This window comes from Falco cherrug, chromosome 5 (assembly GCF_023634085.1).
Source record: "Falco cherrug isolate bFalChe1 chromosome 5, bFalChe1.pri, whole genome shotgun sequence".
Classification (NCBI taxonomy): Eukaryota; Metazoa; Chordata; class Aves; order Falconiformes; family Falconidae; genus Falco; species Falco cherrug.
Window position 1 is genome coordinate 10,743,252 of NC_073701.1, and position 20,821 is coordinate 10,764,072.

The 20,821-nt window shown below is 38.6% G+C and overlaps 1 protein-coding gene across 1 annotated transcript in view; it reads right to left on the reverse strand.

Annotated features, from left to right (window-relative positions):
* Positions 1-20,821, reverse strand: part of VWF (von Willebrand factor) — a 144,038-nt gene that overhangs the window by 5,319 nt on the left and 117,898 nt on the right. The window contains exons 45-51 of the mRNA XM_027815018.2: positions 16,044-16,154; positions 13,930-14,113; positions 13,004-13,044; positions 7,986-8,102; positions 4,657-4,755; positions 3,150-3,278; positions 1,419-1,458 (exon numbers count right to left, since the gene is read on the reverse strand). Coding sequence (XP_027670819.1) covers positions 1,419-1,458; positions 3,150-3,278; positions 4,657-4,755; positions 7,986-8,102; positions 13,004-13,044; positions 13,930-14,113; positions 16,044-16,154 — 721 coding nt within the window. The remainder of the gene's footprint in view (positions 1-1,418; positions 1,459-3,149; positions 3,279-4,656; positions 4,756-7,985; positions 8,103-13,003; positions 13,045-13,929; positions 14,114-16,043; positions 16,155-20,821) is intronic.

Consider the following 20,821-nt stretch of genomic DNA (forward strand, 5'->3'; position numbering starts at 1 on the left):
CCGAATAAACAACCAGGAATAGGATTGCACTGTAATATGGGACTTTCCAGTTTTCAGTTATATCTAATTGAACATCAGTGGGAATAAGGATCTGAAGGCCCATACAATATGGGTAGTTTTAGGCACACAGTATTTCGTTTAGATCAGTTTGCTTGTGCTGCTGCAAGGGAGGTATTTCTTTTAAATCACTCTAACTGTTAAATGCATATATGCATCGAGCCGTGCTCATTTGGAACTGGGTTTTTCCTCTCCCCAGTTGCAGTGATAAGGCATTCTCAATTAGTAGAGTCTGCCAACCACCCTGTCTTTCAAACCTTAAAATCTGTGTTTGTTCATAAATAATTTTCAGAATCCCTTACTTAAAGCCTGGTAGATTAATGCTCTCTTACCTGTCTGACCTGTTTGATGACAGTCTATCTCAATAGCTCTCTATTTCTCAAGCTGGAACTCAGTGATTCTACAGACGCAACAACTGCAAACTCTGGGAGTTAACATCCTTCATCAGGGGTATTATTACAGCAGTTACTGTGCCAGTGTGGTGATGGGCTGCTATGCTGCCCATCTTTTATTTATTAGCCCATGCATGGGAGGTGGGGGGGAAGAGAGAACAGAACACAGGCAAGATGTTGATATTCTGACCCTAGGAAAGAATATCAATCTTTTGTTGTTTTTTATTTTATATGAGCTACAGTATTATTAATGTTCTACTTACAAAGGAGAAAACTGAGAAGTTGCCTGTTCACAAAAACATCAGATTCATTTTAGAAATGAGAAGCCAACCCTGCAATCCTTCCTCATGTAAGGAAACCCTTCTTACACTCACAGCCTGATTGACATTTTGGATTATCTACACAATGATGCATGAAATTAAGAGCTACAGGACTGAGTCCTAAACTGCCACATTTAAGATGCAGTCAGGCTGTTCAATAGGAATGCCCCTTTGACAAGCATTTCCCCTACCATTTTTTAGTCATTACGTTATCGAAAACCAAACAAAATTACACTACTGCCACCAGGGTTTTTTTGCTAAATTAATTTTAAGTTGATTGATTATTCATGAAGTGGTTGCCTCACATATTCAGTATCAGGTTATGTGACTTGTCAACCTGTGTATGCAATACTGTTCCTGTTATCCTTAGATGAACAATAAAATAAAACATTCATAATTAACATCTGCATAAAACGTGGAGCGTATCTCTTTCTTTCTAAGCACTTGTGAATACTGTCAAAACACATGTTCTAGGGAACAAACATGACAGCAGTATCCCAGTCAAAGGGCAGACTTATGTGATGGTCTATTTTAACAACCTTGCTTAGCTTTCTTTCATTAAACTGCATCTTATGTAAAATGTAGCTCTGGAACCAGTAGTTTCAACTCTCTGCGATGTCCATAGAAAATGTTCGGCTTATTTACTTACATGTGTCACAGCAGGTATTGCCAATTTTTGTAATTCTGCCCTAGAACAATATAAAAAGAAAAAATTCTATTTTAGCACAAGTAATACACATTTTTTCTGTTAGAGGAACAGAAAGGGACATTTAAAACAGGGTGTTAAGCAAGAAAATTGTATTTCTATATTCTACAAAATTATAAATCTACATTAGCAATCATTTCTTTATCCATTTTAAGGTTTTGAACTTGTGATTGTATTTGTTGATAGCTGATTGGAAATAATTGACCATATTAGCAAGTTCAACACCTAAAAATATTGCTTTCACCCTATATTAGAAGCTTTCTAAAGTAAAGACATTGACTACAAATAAATTTCTGGGAACCAGAGTGACAAAACCAACAGCGCTCAAGTCTTATGTCTGTGTAACAAAGGAAGTTAAACAGTCCCTCTTGACTTTTTTAGCAAATAGGTGAAAGCATGCCTATTCCGCAACAGCTGAGAATGTACAGGCAAATCATCATAGGATATCACACCTGTCAGACAAGTTTTAACAGCCAAAAAGTTTGGCTTTCTTGTTTCATTACTACCATGTAGAAAATAATTCTCAGAAATATATGTATGGTGGAAAAATCAATAAAAACCAATAGTGAAAGGAAAAAATGGAGAAATATTTATACTGCAGGGTGATGCCACTGTTGCACTAAAAACTGAACTTAAATGCAAAAGTTTGGAGGCTTTTTTAATTAAAAAAAACTAAATTTCCCTCCTCTAACTAGATGAAATACACTAATTTTATAGCTTAACTAGTTCATATTTTTTGGATGGGAGGAGAATACATGCAGTTTGGGAAGTTCTGATTAAAAAATAAACTATTCTTCATTGATTTTCAATGAAGATTTTTAGAATACAATAATAACCCCAAGCCTGTAACATAAGCCGGTGTTTTTCTAAATCTTTGTTGGTATAACAGAACTGAGTAGTATAGTGATTTCACAAAGTGAGAAATGCACTATAGAAGCCTCATTCTTCCTGCATTATACATATCAAATCCTTCATTAGTTTGATGTGAATGTAGAAAGAGGTTTGGGCACAAGCTTTGGCAAATATTTCCTGCTTCCTTCTGTGCCCAAGAAAATGGGGACAGGTGACATAAACACCTGTGTGATGCTAGATGAGCAAAAGCAGGACCCCATGTGCTACACCCCAACCTGCACTCTGTTCCTCAGTGGATGGCTAACCTCAAGCCTCAGGAAAGATGGATGGACATGTTGAGCAGGGGTTTTATTATACCGTTATACCAAACAACTGCAAATGTGGAAGTTTGAGCTCTTCCTATTGTGAAGATTCCTTCCTTAACTTCATACTAGGGTGAAATAAAAATGTTTTAGCATTTCATATGCATATTCATAGGAAAAAAGGGGATGATCTCTCAGCTTGCATAATTAGCCATGTAGTTGTGCTCTGGATACCCAACTGAAAACATTGGTAGAACAATTGTTTTCTATTTTTTGCTGCTTCACAGAGAACAGAATTATCACAAGCTCAGCATCTCCCCTGCAATATAGTCCTGCATAAAACCAGTGTATAATTTAAATAAAGAAAACTTATATTTTTCAGAATTTGAAAGAAAGTTCAAATTGAGGTTGACAAATGAGGTGCTGGGAGAGGCCTAATACAAATAAGATACCTATATACAGATCCATAAACAGGACAGTCTATTAGGACCCTGGAAACAGGACCCATTTCACTACTTACTCCTTCAGCCAAACATCTTCTGGAATCAAATGGAGGACAGCCAGTGATTCTCCTTTCCCAGACAAATTCCCCTTTCTCACTTACTTTACAGGAGTGACTATCACAGCCATCCTGGAGTGTTTCATTTGGCTGTAAAGATTTAAGGGCTGTTAGCTCTACACAGAACACAGAAACAACACAAGACAGTAAGCTTTGAGGATACAACCTGACTATTCCTTTACTGATATTTCAATTAATGTACCATGGTGGTGAAGTTTATAAAACATGGACATCATTAGTAAACCAAATTGTTTATCAACAAGTCATTATCTTCTGCTTACTTCCATAGCGATATTGATTACAGGTCAGTCAAGACTGCCAAAACCTCACATTTTTCAGCTCTAAACAGGGAAGAAATTTTCATTAACTTAAGAATTGTCTAAGTGAGAAACTTGGGAGTTTGGCCTATGCATTGTCTTTTAAAGAGACATGTGAACATCCGACTTGTTGCTGAGTTGGGAGCTTCTTTAAAAAAATACATAAAACCACGCACCCACACAGTGTCATAGAACCATTTTGGTTGGAAAAGACCGTTAAGATCATTGAGTTCAACTGTAAACCTAACACTGCCAAATGTACCACTAAACTATGTCCCTAAGCTCCACATCTACACAACTTTTAAATACCTGCAGGGATTGACACTCAACCACTTCCCTGGGCAACCTGTTCCAGTACTTGACAACTCTTGGTGAAGAAATTTTTCCTAATATCCAATCTAAACCTCCCCTAGTGCAACTTGAGTCAGTTCCTTCTCATCTTATCACTTGTTACTTGGGAAAAGAGGCTGATACCCACCTTGCTACAACCTCCTTTCAGGTGTTGTAGAGAGTGACAAGGTTCTTCCCTAAGCTTCTTTTTCTCCAAACTAAACCCCAGTTCCCTCAGCCACTTCTCAAAAGTCTTCTTCTCTAGACCCCTCACCAGCTTTGTTGCTCTTCCCATACTCTCCCCATCTAAGACAGCTCAGCAATAGAATAAAATAAAATATTACATGCTTCTTCTTGTGATAACCTGATAGGTTTTAACCAGAAAAAACATCCACTCCTGTTTAAGAACCTATCATGCTGGAGATATTTTTCAAAATTCACAATTTCCAACTTAAATTATCCATTTCTCATTTAACATTCGATTTTAAATTTCCTCTAAGTAGAAGTCTGAGCTCATACTCATATTTGATCTCATATTTATAATATTCATGCTTGCTATAATGTTCCTCTAGAATTTTGCACTGTGGTTTGAGGTGTCCTTTTTTTGCACTTATAAACAAGAAAAAAAAAAAAAAAACAAAAACAAAAAAAACCCCAAAACACTTTCTTGAAAAACCATTCTGAAATATAAAAGGCACCAGTAACGCCACATTCCTTAACCAAAAAGGAGGAAAAGAAATGCATTTTCCTTGGGTTCACCAGAAGTCTGTGCTACATTTACATTTACCCATATACAAAAGAAAAGAGCACTTAAAACTCACCTGAAGGTATTTAAGCCTTCCATCTCTCAGCCTGATGCTACATGAAGTTGGCACACATTTTCCACAGCAAGACCCAGGGATTTCCTCCTTTCTGTAATTCTAGAAGGTAAAGGACATTTTTCTGGGTTTATTTTAAGTATGCTTCCTACAGTTATACGTAGAGGGTTGTTGTTGAGCTTTTTTTAAAATTAACTGGACAAAGTGATAGCTAGCAAAATGCTTTTATAAACAGCAGAACTAAACTAGTTTAATCTAATTAGTTGCACACTTTGGGTTTTCTGTTGGGTTTTTTTGCCTTTTTTTTTTTTTTAAAAAAGCTATCATTAATCCTTGTATTGATTTATCATACAATAGGGAGAGAAGTTTATTTACAAGTACAAAGCCTCCTGTGACCACTATTATTTGACTGTAACAGTTGCAAGACCAGGTCCACTAAAAAACACATGACAGTAAGAGAGGGTAAGAAATGTTTTGAGTGACACACAGTTTGAATTTGTGCTGTGCAGGAGCTTCTCTGTAAAGCAAATAAATACGACCCATTGCAACCTCAAAAAGTAAAGTGTTTAAACAGTGGGCAGGGAAAGGGAAGAATAAGGCTAAGGCGGGAAATGTGGACTATGGAAAGAAAAAGAAAATGATCTGATAAAACAAGAAGGTAAAAAAAGCATCAGAGAGGATATGTTGTAATAAAACTAAAAAGGAAGGAAAGAGAGAAAGATAGAAAAGGCAAAAAGAAAAAGAGAGAGGGGGAAAGGAAGAAAGGGAAAGAGGAAAAATGGAGCCCCATAAATGGCACAGAAAGGAAAAAACAGTGGCAGGGAAAGGAGCATGGGAGAATGAGCAGCACTAGATGGAGAGGAAGAAAGGTATACAGTGGATAAGGAGGGGGGGGAGCAACCAGAAAGGAACTGAGTTAACACATGAAGTGTCCCACAGTAATGTCTCCAGCTGCTACACATAACCAACAGCTGCTTGTGATGAGCTGAACATTTTTTAGACAACAAACACTTTCTGGTTGAGTGAAGGCATGCATATTATCCATATGTTTTTTATAGAAAAAGAATTTGGGGAGGGTGGGGGTTTGCTATTAAATCATTGGAAGAAAACGTAGTTCATTGTTAGTTAGGTGGATTTGCTCTACTAGCAAAAATTTAAGCACCTAAAGTAGGTCATAAAATGACAAATAAAAAAAAGATGACCCTGATGAGCAGAATAATCTGCACTTGGCTGCACTTCAATTACCAGAGCATTTACTTTCACAGCTTCAGCATCCAGTAGAAAGCAGGTGCTCCTGAGACAGCATATACTCTTAACCCATGATTTTATCCATTATGAAGGAATTGCGTTTAATCTGGGTATACCACGAAATCAATGACTCTGGGACAGGAAAGATCCCAAGTATGTATGTGAATCTCACTGGCCTTAGGGGAATGAAGACATTCTGTATCTTATTTGATAGTTTTTCCCCTCCAGCTCCACAGATTCATTACAATGGCTACAAAGGGATATGTACACCTAGACCTGCAACCTCCCTTGGGTAGCTGCACATCTCCTAAACACAAGTTGTTCACAGTGCTTAATAAGCCCAACTGGAAATTACCCTTTCTTCAGAGTATTTTGTTTAGTCTGTACTTTTGGGTCAGGTAGGGGAAAAAAGCTGTTTGGGAATTGTGTGGGTGGCGAAAGAAGCAGGAGAGGAATGTTTCCCCATTTTTTTACCATGTATTTTATTGATTCCTCTACCTTTAAATTCTACAGCTGGCTTCTTGCATTGAAAACAAGATTTGATGTTTGTGTATTTTTGTGTGGGAACATACATACGCACATATGTTTCTGGCCACAGATTCATTCTAGCGTGTCTGGGTTTTTTTCATTGATCTGCCAGGTTATTTCTGTGGAGGTGAGGAAGATGCTCAGCACTGAGCTTGGTCATTTATTTTCCTTTCAGAGGCTTATGTCTATAATCATACCTCACAGGAGGGGTGATATTAGGGTCTAGAACCACACAAAGTATTCCAGATTCTCCTTTTTGTCACAGGCTACACTCACATCAGCAGATAAAGAGGGTCAAGGCCAGTTTTCTGGCCCTGCAGACAAGGGGAATATGTATGTCTAAACTGTATTCTCCCCACAAAACAGGCTGGCCTTGGGTTGTCCTAACTACTGACCTGTGCCCAGACATTATTTGGAAGTTTTCTAGTTAGAAAAGGCCAGTTTGGACACTGCTGACAATTCTTCAGGATGTTGCAGGACATAATTGGAGCCTGCAGTCTCTGCAGTCTTGCTCTGTTTAGTTTATTAGTACAGATGAAACCCCAGAAACTTGACTTACTACACTGTCCTTTCTAGTTCTACTTCAGGACTGAAAAGTGGACTCATCCAGAACTCTGCCCCTCTTTTTTGCAGGGACTCTGTCAATGTATGCCCCTCCTAGATAACAGCCTGGAATCCCATATGATCACATTGGAGATATGGCTTTTTGGTGCAACAGCCAGTGCTTGTGCAGGCCCTAGGTCTGTTTGGGCCTGTTGGGCTCCATCTCTTATCCAGAGAAAGGCAGAAGAAGGGGCATTTAAGCCTTTTCCTACGAAACTTAGCTGCTGCTTTGTGCTGTTCAGACAAGGGAAGACCTAAGCCAGCCTCTGCAACTTGCTTAGGTCTCCTTCTACTTGAGGTATTGGCGCTAAGAGAGAAAATTGCATGACTGAGCAGGACTAGTCAGGCACTCTGGTCACACTGTTGGTCAGTGGAGCAAAAACAGGAGCTATGTGCCTCTGGCTTTCCCAGCCAAGCTCATTCCTTGCAGATGACGGCAGCAAAGACTTCAAAAAGACCAGTGGAACTTACGGGGACAATCACCTCAAATCACCTAAGGCATGGCTGGGAACCAGACAATTATTGAGCCCAGCTATTAGACAGTTTGAAATAGTCATAGAAAAACCCCTAAGGATGGAGACCTGACTGAGCTGCTGGTCCCTGGAGGGACAGATAATACTGTAGGAAAGGAGACACAGCAGTTTCTGTTGCAAATGATTTGCCAAACCTTATTTTGCCCTAAAGGTAAGTAGTCTAAAATACACAATAAAATGTGCCTGTGGACCTGAGTACTCCAAAAAGTTACCTTTCTTACACTCTGGGTTTAGATCAAATTTGCTATATTTCATCTAATTCAGAGAAAGAAAAACATGGGACCATGACTTCTCAGAAAAACTTAAAAGAGAGGCAACAGGTCCCCGAGATGTACAAAACAAACTGCTGTATACAATGAAGAACAAGATGTTTTCATCAGACACATTCTTAACCAGAACATCCAGACCACTTGCACTTACTATTGGACATGGTTCACAGCTTATTTTTGTACATGTCAGAGTATATCTCTGAGAAGATATTGACTGGAGGGAGCAACGACATGTCGTGCATCGATCCACCATCAGGCTTCTCCATGGCTGAAACATTAGAACCAGTTTGTAAGTCAGCAGTGTCTCCTCAGCAAAAGTCAAATAAACAAGCAATTTTATTGAGGTTAAATCTCTTTCATTAAATCTTGCATTGCGATACTTTGCAAGAGAAAACAGAAAACCAAAGCCCCCACTTTCCAGAAACCCAAATTTTTGCATCTGTAATTCTACAACAAGCAGCATAGCATGAGGCTATTTTTCAAGTAAGCCCTTTATAATTCCTTAATCTGTAAAGTGGCATTGACATTTCTTTCTCGGTTGCTTACAAAGCTAGCAAGCAAGAAAGCAATCCTTGAAAGTGATGAGGAAGATTTTGTCATGAGCTATCCTAACTATCTATTACGTAGTTGCCACCACTTCATTTTTCCCAAGTGTAGTGAATTAGTTTGCCAATAAGTTTTTATTCTTGATCCATTGCAGCCCGCAGATCATGGGTATTTGTTATTGTTCTTGTAATACCACCTAGAATCTCTAGAGTTATAAAAGCTCAAAATTGAGAAAGGAGAAAGAAAAACAAAAACAGAATTACTGAGTGAAGAACTGGACTTGACCATAGTTACAAGCACATCAGTGGCTGAGCTGGCACACAATTCAAATTCCCTGAGCACTTGCCCAGAACCTTGTTTGCTCGATCTCATCACCTTTTCAAAGCAAGTAAACACAGCACTTAAAATGTAGAGCAAAAATGCCGAACTATTAAAAGGGAAACAAAAGGATGTGAAGTTACTAACTGGATTGCTAGTACTGAAAGGAATTCTAAATACAAAGTCTTTGTGCCTCCTAAGTACACAGCCTTTCATTTCAACACCAAAATAACAAATCCCTATGGTTGAAGGGACAAAATGGGAGAGGTCTATTCAAGATTTTCACAAAGAACTTCTATAACCTAATAAATAAGTAATAAATAAACAGACACTAAATATTGCTAAATTATAAAAACTTTGAGTTGTGCTTTGAAAGTCAATGGAATGTCATTGTTGACTTAATTTGGAAAAGGAATTTCCCATGCTACATATTATGCATATCCTCAAATCCTTTTTTTCTTGTTCCATACTAGTAAACACTCAGGGAACAAATGGAGCAAAACCAAGAAGCTGGCCAGAGTAACAGTGTAAAGGTACTGTGTTTATGGGTAGTACAGGGCCAATACACTGGCATATACACTGGAGGACAAATGTTCTGATTAAAGAATTTAGATTACATTTTTAATCTGCACCCCAGCACAACAGAGGTCCTCAGGTGTCAGTGGTTTTCTATAACGCACCAGCAATAGCTATTACTTCTTTTTGTTTTGTGATCTAGAAAAAAGATCCTCCACCTACAACATGATGGAGATGGTAATACCAATAGGGAGATCCCTGCCTTTTGACACCTTAGCTTGAGACCTTGACATGGGACTCCAGCTTTCTTGGTTTAAACTTTTATAGTGAGTATCAGGTCGTTAATCTGGAGGGTTCAAAGACTTTAATGGATGCAGGCATAAGGGCACACTCATAACATCTTCTTATGGGAGAGGGACAGATAGCAAATGTCATATGAAACTCCGTAGTTCTTGTTTACTGTCAACATTGGAAAGCATTCAGACACCACAGTGACAGTTCTAGTACAGACTACATGGCCTCACAAGGGCATTGGACCCACTGACACTGGTATTGCTCTACTGGTTAGTAGCTCCACATACATATGTGCAAATACACACAAAAGCCTTGCAAATCTGCAAGATGTCCTCGTCATGTTGACCTGTTTCAAAATATATTTGGATTTGTTCTCTTTACTCTCACAATTATACTTAATTCAGGCCCTCTAGAAGTAAATCCTTATCACAGAATGCCTCAGTAGCTCTAGGCTTTCGCATCATGAAGAAGGGGTCTATAAAGCCACAACTGATATTACGATTGATATCCTCAGTGGATCTTTTAATAGTTCTAACATTCCAATTGAATACAAAAAAAAAAAAAAGATAGATAAAGTTGAGTTTATATTAAAATCACTGTTATGGGCAGGAACATAGGGCTTACTAGAGACATGTTGAAACAAAATCTTCACACACAAGTGCCTTGAAGTTTTGGGAGAAGGTTTTACCTTGATCCGAAGTTTGCATCACAGCTTAGTTCTATGATATTTATTTAATGTATTTAAAGGGATCAGCATGCAAATGGCTTTAACAATGGCTTTCTGTGAATAAGCACAGCTTGGCATGACAGATCTGAATGAAATAATGGATTGATACATCTTTTTCACTTTATATAATACACATATCACATGTTTTCTTGGCTCACTTAAGACTGAAATGTCAACATCTGCTAACCCAGTGTTAGTCCGTGCAACCAAAATAACCTGCATAAAGCCCAAATCTACTCAGATCTCCTTCAAAAATGCCACTCAGTAAAAGCCTGGGAAAACAGATGAGTGATATAGATAATCCTTTTGGTAAATACAGCCACCTGCTTGGAAGTCTGCAGTTAAAGCCCACAGCATTGTTAAGAACAGCAGAATGAATGCAATACACCAAATTACTGGAATATAATATTGGTAACCAGATACAAGGCAAAAATGTAAAGGGATTAAGGACACAGTCAGTTAACAGAACTGCAGTAAAAGACTCAAAACTTGGAACTATTCAGTGAATGAGTTAATGGAGCAAAGTTTTCCCTTGATATAAAATGAAACTTGAAACCTATTCTTAAAAGACCCAGAATAAAGGTTTTGAAATCCAGGAAGTATAAACTTCTGTGGACATCACATCTTCCTTCCTGACCAGAACTCTGGAACAGTCATTGAAGCAGAGAATAGTGTAAGACAAAGCTGTAGTAATGCCAGCTGCTCAAAAGCCTTCAGACATATAGTTAATTAGCTTACAATGTCATTAAATGAAGCTAGTTTAATTTAAAACATTTTAATATAAGCTCTAATTTTATTTTATTATTTTACTTAAAACGGCCACTTCATTTAGAAATCTTCCAAGATTATATCTCAACTCGAATTTCACACTCTCCATCCTGAGAAAGTATTTTGCTAACTGCGTTGTTGAATGCAAACTTCAGTAACGCTTGAAATTTGCGCCAGCAAGAGCACAGAAGTAATGTAACAGCTGGGGCCTACCTACACCCCAAAATCTTGCACAGGCAGCGTTTGATAAGGCAGCCAATTGTCAGGAAGAACAATAATACATTTTAAAAGCTGTGCTAAAAGAGAAGAAAAGAAAAGCAGTTGAGGAGACAGCTTTTATGGATAGCCAAATAGCAAATAAGAATGAGTCAAAAATGTAGTTTCAAAATGTCAGCTGAAACACTTCATGAATTATACCAATTTTGGAAAATTTTGTTAAGATCAGATTTTTTTTTTCACTTTTGTAAAAGCCGAAATATTTTAAGTCTTCAAAAAACTGATACTTCTCATTTTGCTCTCAACATGACATTTTGTTTCAGAATTTTCTGATGCTTAATTTTTCAAAGTATTCTGAAGTATTTTAAAACGCTTGAAAGCAGAAGAAAGACTTGACTTTACAGATCAGGTAAACATTTTGTTGGAAGAGAAAAAAATTAGTTGTTCATGAAAGAACAGCATGCAACTTCTTTTTTAACAGAATATGTATATATACACACATGCAGATCCTATATAACAGAAGGTGGCAGGAGCTAGCAGTTGCTATACTGCATGACATTTCCTACAAGTATGGGCTTTAGAAAATGCCACAACTAGTTTTGACAATATACCCTAGAGGAGACAAACAGACGAATCAAAGAGAAAGCAGATTATTTCAGATTTTACCACTTTAAAACCCTTCTCCCAGTGTTCTGACAAGAAAGGCAAAGTTATTCCTTGGATTTAATTCTACAGGGAAGTAATCCCCACACAGAATGATGGATGCTTGATGACAGGGCTTTAGCTCTAACAAACGGATAAACTTATGTCTATTGACTATCAAAACCCCATCAAACCAGAAGAAATAGATGGAGAAAGGTTCTTTCTGCCATACCTCAAAAATCTAAATAGATTTGGGTAAATATACCTTTCAAATAAAGGAAAAAGACAGGCATACATTGACAGTGCAGGAATACATAGGTTAAAAGTTAGGTTAAATGACTAAAGAGGACCTGTTTCCCTGGGGGATGATGAGAATATTCAGAGCTCTTTGACACCAGAGGTGCTGCCAGAATATGGATTTAGGGAAACAATGGACAATTGACAGAGCTCTCCAAAGATAAATTCGGCATAAATGAGATCAGATGCTTAACTCCCATCATTCCCACTGTCATGGGCTGGGTTAAACATATCTTAATCTATCCATTAAATATGCAGTTGAGAAAAAATTTCCTCTGAGGGCATATCAGCAGGGATCTTGAAAGGGAAAAGAGGTCAAACAGTGAGGAAGCTCAGCTTTCCTGTTCCTGCTAATAGCCAAGGAGGGATACCGCTCCTTCCACACAGGTGGAGCAAGAGTCTCCATCCTTTTTTAATCTGCCTTATCCTCTAGGTAGAATACGGGAAGTTTTTGCTTCCCCAAAGTGGGCAAGGATCATTTTTGAGATTATCCCTTGCAGATAGTTTCCTGTGTGTTTGGTAGCCTGCAAGTCATTACACAACACAGGTTACTACAGTTTCTAAGCACTTTTCTCAAGCATCCTTTCAAGATAAGGAAACATTACGGTCCCCATTTTGCAAAGATATTCATTGTCATATAGAAAGTGTCAGGGTCATGAATTGGACATACACACGCTGTCCCCTTTGTCATTGCCTTTACCCTAAGGTCTCACTTGCAGAGATTCTATCTGAACAAAGCTGCCCTATATGCTTATGTGTATTCTGGCAAGTTTGTGTCCTTCAAAAGCTCATTCATATATTTAAATGTCTTGCCATCACAGCAAATAAAAGGAAGTGTGTCTTACCCCAATAACAGTACCATTCAAAGGACAACCATCCAGGGGTACTGAAAAAAAAATAATATTCCTTTTAGCATTATCATTATCATGACATTACCAAGAGATAATAAACCACAGGTATGCTTTTTGACTTATTAGAGTCCCAACTGAGGACATTTAGACCTAGTTCACTGTAAAGAGGCATAATTGAGCCGTCTTACATTATACCTTGAAAGGCAGCAATTTCTCAGTTATCCTGAATTCCACCTCCAAATATTTCTTGCTGAGCTGTTTTTTAACAAGTACATAGCACAACAGAAATCTTCCCCTCCAAGCCTCACACTCTCAGAAGATGCATTCAGTTTTTCTGCAACTTACAGCGTGTATTTCCCCTTCTCTCCCACTGCTAGCTCCTCACCCTGTTGTTGCATATATACTTGTCAATTAAACATGACTCGGAGTCTTCCCAGACTGAGGCCAATTAGCCAAATCTCCTGATCTGGACTTTTGCCCCAGGCCTATGCTAGGAAATGGCCACAGCCACAATGCTTAGAGACATTCAGAAGACATCAAGGCTGCATGCAAACTCCAAGTTCATAGCAGGCACTGAGGAGAGCGCTGAATCTTCCTAGGCCAGAAACATATCAAGACCCCTTGTAAATGTTTAACAATGCAGGCTAGAGCTGTAGAAACATAGCCTGGTATGCCTCTTTGAAGCAATGCAAAATACCTTCAACAGTAAGTAGTTCAAGAGGAGACAGTGAACATCAGTTGGAAAGAGAAAGTAATAGCAGCAGGATCTATTGTACTAAATGTCTAAATTATAAGGAGAGCTTAAAGAAGTACTATGCTTGCATAACATACACTTTTGAAATTGCTGTTAAGAGGCAGGAGATCAACACATGAGATGATTCATTCTCTAGTGATTCCATTTGTCATACACCAAAGCTTACCACATCTGCAGGAAGGACAGCAGTCTATTATTTGGTCACAACGTAGTTCAGTACCCTCTGGACAGTCAGGCACATCCATTTGAGAGCAAGAAACATTCTTTTGCTGTACAAAAACCTCATTGTTCACCCGGACACACTCATTGATAACACAACGGTTGAAGGGGGATCGCCACTCTGTGCCAACCTGATGGGAAATTGTAAAAGGATTAAATATAGGCAGCTGTATTTGTGCCACTGGATAGATGGAAGACCATCACAGTCAACATGCTGGTTTGCAAAGAGCACATTTACTGCATGAGGAACAGTCTGTCACCCAATTCTCCTAAAATCCTGACAGCTACAATCAGTTTATAGAACAGTCTGCTGCTTGGTTTGTGAAGTGTAGGAGTTACAGAAGTTTCCTTAAGTGAAAAATAAAGGGGCAGATGAAATAGCATGTGAAAAAGAAAAAGCACTCTTAAGTGGATTTAAATCTACATTTGTTACCCAGCCGCTGGCTGCACTGCATTGCACTGTAGCCAAGCTGGCCCTCTTTCTGCAGGAACCTGCTGCACACCAGCTCTGCTAAGCCCAAAGGAGGCTTTGGCAATAGGCTCCAGACCTGGAAATACTTGCAAATGTAGAAGTGACCAGATTCTGTCGACAGCCTTACTGATTACAATCACCCGTGGGGCAGACAAGGCAGGAACTTCAGGAGCTATTATGGGAAGTATCACCACAGGCCAGAAAGAAGATGCTGTCACAGTTCAGCACTGGGAGGAGCTGATCACTGCTTTGAAGCTGTATGCTTCTTCCACTGTGAACACTCTTCGAATGCACTTCAAGAACAGTGAAAGTGAAAATCAGATCCCCAGCTCCAGTAAATTCAAACATCTTTGCTCAGAAAATTAGGGAATACTTTTCTCTCACGTGTTACATATTTACTTCTTTGTTACTGACAGGAGAGTTGAAAAACGACATAGCAAGAAAAAGACCCCAGAGTACAAGGATCTATTACTCCATTAGGACAACAGAAACCAGTAAGATACAGTGCGACATTAAAATAGGCCTTCTGCAGGCTTGTTTTATGAAGCAGAGAAGAATATTGATCCACATTAAGACATGCTCTTGGTAAAATCAGGGAAGGGGCAAAGCTGCAAAATTATACATTAAGATTTTTTTTAAAAAAAAAAAAGCAGACTGCTTTTGTAAAAGAAGCAATTAAAAATATTAAATATGTGAACAAAATATGAAAATGCAGACACATCATAAAGCACAACACTTAGAGAAGAAAAGATGGGGAAAAGGTGTATTATTTTAAACATATTTAACTTACTTTTCCTGCCTTTGTTGAATCCAAAGCTCTGCATAGGATTAAGCAATTTAATGCTACTAGTGCATGCAAAGACTTGCCAGGGGTGGTTGGGTTAGGGAAAGAACAAAGCAAGCAGCCTGAAGGAATTAAAAACATAGGCAAGAAAAGAAACAAATATTCATATAGCTTTCCCAAACGGTAAGGTATCTGCAGTGCATTTTAAATGGTTATTGCATGCACTCATTTCCCATTGGGTCTTTGAATCCTAAGGGAAGAGGCACACTGCTGAAAATAAATTGATATTTTGAACAGAAAACAAATGTGGCCTGGACCATGGCGGTCTGATCTGACATGCAGCAATCTTGCAGTCACAGAATAATTAATATTATTATCCTCTTTACTTCCTAATATGTCAGTGTATACCAAATAGGATATCCTATCTGAATAGAACTATGAAATTCAAGTAATCCACTACCCTGTCTACCTGCTCCCCATACAATAATACAAATTAATTGGGATAATTTAAACAAATAGCCTACAGCCAGAGAAGCATCTTGCCCTATCGACATTCTTTTGAGCTACCATTTGTGAAATTAATAATTTTACACAAAAATATTGCTTCCTTAGAGCCCAAAAACAGTGTGGAGGATTTTCTTGTTAGGACCAAGTAAGTCACATGCCCCAGAAAACATTGTTTTTCAGCACTGTTTGATGTACAGAAGAAACAGCTCACATTTTCTTCGCCTCCTTCCACGGAGAACAAAATAATTTCAGGGAACTTCTGCTAGAAGAGGAAGGGTCCACGCTACCACCACCTCACCTCATGCAAACGAGAGTCTGCATCACCCCGAGACCAGAACAGTTGCTCTTCACAGGCAGTCTTCTGGCATTTCCCACAACACTCCCCTTCTTGGACAATATACTTGTAACCCTGTAGAAGAAAAGAAAAGGACTGACTGATCCAGGAATATGATACAAATGAGGAGATTAATCCTCAAAGAAAGCACCGGGATAAATGTTTAATATTAGCAACTATTTACATAAAGGGGAGTTTGAAAACAGAATTTTAAGGCCATGTGCTGCTATTACAGAACAAACAAGTGGTCCACCCAGCTCAGCATCCTGTTAAATGGTTAACATCACCTGTCAGAAAAAATAAATTAAAATGCATGCAACATTAGGAGCAGAAATTCTTATCTCATTAGTTACTGCTTAATATATATTTTGAAGACATATTCACTTCAGCTACATGGACTAACTAGGTAATATCCTTGCTCAGGTCATGCCAATCAACTAATGGGCCTTTTGAGGGTATCAGCTTCTCTAGCACGGTATGGAGCACCACTTCTTGAGCACAGAAAAGGCTGAAGGTGCCTAATAATAATAATAAAAAAAAAAATCACCCTGAAAGATATTCCTTTTGCTAGGATCTGCTCAAATACGTAAGAGCACAGAGATATGCCACAAGACAGAAAAAACCAATGACATAAACAGGCAGAAATGGAAAGGGAAGAGGTAAAAGAGAAATGCTTTCAGACGACCCTGAGCTATGTCAACAGCATTTAGCAGCAGTCATTTCCAAATGTCAGTTTATTGTATGCCAGCATTTTCTTTCATGCATTAGCACGTTGTAAAGACCAAGTCTTTCCAATAATATGGCCCTACAGAGTGCAAAAGGAAGAAGTACATCCACTTCCAAGGGTGATTATCAAAATTGCTGCTATTTGGTAGATTTTGAGAGAAAACTGTATGTGAATGTTAAGAATACAGTTTTTAAAAAATCAGTACCTCAAATGGCCTCTCTTTTCATATATGAGTCATACATAATTATGAGAACTTTTATTGGGTATTTTAAAAATCATTAAGAGAGAGATATATAAAATACTATTTTACAGCAGAAAAAGAAATTCTAGGAGCATCTTGGATGTTAATCAGCACTAACATGTCCCCTTTCCACCCCTGAGGATTCAGCCTGAGCACATTCAGACACCTGACTGCCCTGTGCTGAAACAGAGGGAAGGGCTGGTCAGACAAGTAGTCCAGGGACCAGTTTTGACTGAACATTTCATCTTTCCATCTCCTGAAGCAACTAGCCAAATATTCAACCACTGGAATATCTAACTGAAAGCAAGGAGCTGTAATCAAATTTAGAAATAATATATTCCACGTTTAATAGCTAGGCAGTCTCTAAGGGGCAAAATGTAAAAATGTAACTCTGATTTCAATACAGAGTTGAAGGAAAGATGTTCTGTCAAAGAAAATATTGTTCATGTGAAAAATGTCCATGAAAATAAGCATCACTTTATTCTGGTCAGCCCCTTTGAACTGAAATGCTGAAGTATTCCCAAATGTTCCCTCCCCCTTCATGAACTGTCCTTGATTCGCAATATGAAGCACATTAGCAAACCTTGATAATCAGCAGACTTTCATATGGAAGTGCATTTTGTATAATGTCATAAAATGTAATACCAGAGTTTGACCTAGCTTTGCAGAAAAAGTTGTGCCATTGAGCATTTCATTTTATATGACTTTTATCTGCTAAATACATATCTGAAGTATCTGAAATATGGGATACAACTTATTTCTGCGGCAAACTCAGAGAAGTAAAACTCCATGAGGTTTTTATGCCCAGAATAAAGCAAAATCCAGCTGCAGAACTCGGATTTCACTAAGTTGGTTTGAACACAGCCCGCTAAAGTGCAAACAAAAAGGTGCTATGCGGCAGACTCCAGGGGTGATTTGCACCCCTAAGGCACTGACAAAGATGTTGGTTTTGAACAGTTCAACCTGCCTGTGTGGCCCGTTTGGTGCTTAGTGCGTTCACAGTATGGGGGCTCTGACTCCTAAGGGGAAGAAACACTGGAGATCACAGCTCCTGACCTCAGCACCTGCTGAGATTCTCCTAACACAACCCCTGAACCACCACAGACTACAAACCCATCTCAGAAAACAAACCTGCAGACTGCAGTAGTCTACAAGCTCCTCAAAAAGCCGACCACCCATCTGTACTTGAGCAGTAAGGCCAACAGTGATTGCCTGCTGTCACAGATACTTCACAGCACGGCAAACATTTCACCATCAGAAAACGCACCTTCTTTTTACCTTACACCATGGAAATTTGGGTCCAGAGGAAAAAAAAAAAAAAAAAGCTTTACGTTTAATTCTAAAGGTGGTCATTTTTAAGGTTGCATCTAAGAAAAGGATAATGTAGTGTTCATTTTGAGGCTGACGAGGTGGGGGTGTCCCAGTTAGATGACTTATGTACAAAGAGTATATGTTACCGGGATTATTCCTGAGCTGTACCATCTATGAACATGAACATCTGACAAGTCTCGTATACTGTGCTGTTGAAGGTTAACATTAGACTGAACTAGGCAGAGTAAGCAGTATCCATCTCTTCTTTCATTGTTTTTCATTTTCTGGCATATAGAGATGCCAGTGTTTGCCATAGTTTGTTCAAGGATCCACTTACAGTCAATATTCTGTTGTTCCCTACTTTTATTGGACTGGATCCGCTGCTTTATTCTCCTCCACGTTGTGATGACTTTTTTATTTATTTTTTTTTCCCCAAGCACAGACTTCAAACAGGGAATTAAAATTCAGAAGCCCTCAGTAAGTGTACGACTGCCCATCAAACTGAAAGGCAGATTGCTGTCCTCAGGACTAAAAAAATGCCCTGGGAGGTAAGGGATAAGGCAACACAAGGCAGCCCTTGCATTTGAACAGGTGCATGTGGGTGACTTGAGAGCGATAATCAGCAGCTGTGACAGAGAACCTAACAAGTGCTCAGTTATGCTGCCAGATCAGGCTGTTTAATCAAACACAAATGCAGAGATAAAGCTCATCTCCCGTGCAGAGGGTGAAAGCATATGGATTAAGACCTTTGCGGGGGGATGGATTTTGTGTGCTTTTGAACTGGAGCTTAGCTTGTGACAAACAAAAGAGGAATGCAGATTAATTCTGTAGCATTCAGAGAATGCACATTTTTCATTGCCTACTCAAGGCTACTAGAGGGATCCACACAGACTATGGCTTGGCATATTTGTGCACTCCCTCTTTTGTTTTAGGGTTTCTCAGGATACGTAGTTCATCTTTTCACAGGTGCTAAGGTTTTGGCCAGAAAATTCTGTCAGCTGCCTTTTGGCCACAAAGCAAGCAAGAAAGGACAGAAATCATTCCTCAATGTAGTATTCTTAAGAAGGCTTCAGTATCTGCCTTATACATATTGAGGTGACAGTACCTAGAGAGGGTAGGAGGAACCAAAGAGAATGAAAATTACAAGAGTAGACTGAGGAAAACCCAGTAGGAACGATATAAATCAACTTGAAATGATGAAAGCAAAATCTTCAGTGGTGAAGAATCAGCACAATTCTAGAGATTTCCCTGGAGCTGCATTCATTTACCCCAGGAGAGGACTGAATTCTCTGTTTGCAAGTCTCTAGAACATTAAAGTATCATTTCCTAATTTCCATAAAAAATTATGCTTAAAGTGCAAGTACTATGTTTGAAATTACCTCCCAACAAGACTTTCACAGTTTTTAAATGAGATCCTGAACATTTAATATCCAAACAACATTCTTCCTTTTACTTTAGTTTCTTTGACCCCCTTAATATAGATTACTAAGCCACTTACTACCATGCATTACATGCTACTTCAAAGGAAAATATCCATTTGAAATATTGAAGATTAAAGCCACAGCTTTTGTAGTCAGAATCTATTACAACCATAATTCACTATGCCTTTGCACATAGGCTACAAATGTTCTTTATTTTAATTTAATTAATCAAGAGGTTTGAAAATCTAACATAACTAATTTACACACACTTAGCCAAATGGCTTTGTCTTAAACACTTATGCCAGAAAATTATGCTTCGTTCTTCTCATAATCATCTAATACTTTAAATTATCCAGTACTTTAAATCACACTCCTTTATAGCACTTACAAAGTGCCTAACTCCAAGAACACTGACAGAAATTAAGCAAAGCAAGTGCTTCCTTCACTACTACTGATCTTAAGGTGCTTTAAAAGCTGTTACCCTGTTTATCACCATGACTCTCTGAAGGGATGTAGTCTGATACACTCTCAGAGAAATAATTTCACTGCCGTCACTCCTCCCTGTGGCACATGCAATAACTGCAGCAATCACCTGCTTGCTTTCTCACAACTTTGGTAAGGGAAAGATAGTACAGAAAAAGTGAGGGGACTATGGCATACAATGAAGCAAATCCACACCTGGTTTGCTAGTGAGAAGTCTGTGTTTGCTGTTATAACCTCCTTAGAGAACTGTGGGATTGGTTCATTTCAATGAAACATCCACTCTTTTTCCATATCGTTTCTTGCTAAAACTACAGATACAATTTGAGTTTAGTTTTATCATACTCAGGAGAACAGTAGCACCATTCATTCATCAGGGTGAAGGAGTTAGTATATTCATTACTTTGGGGTTTTTTCTCTCTTTTTGTGTAGCTAGATAAAAACCTGTAAGCTGTTTTCCCAGCAGTCAGCTGACATAGACAACAATGATACTGCACAACTTTAGGACCAGGCAATGGAATTAATAACCCTGAGCAGCAGAGAGTTTGGACATCATCTTAGT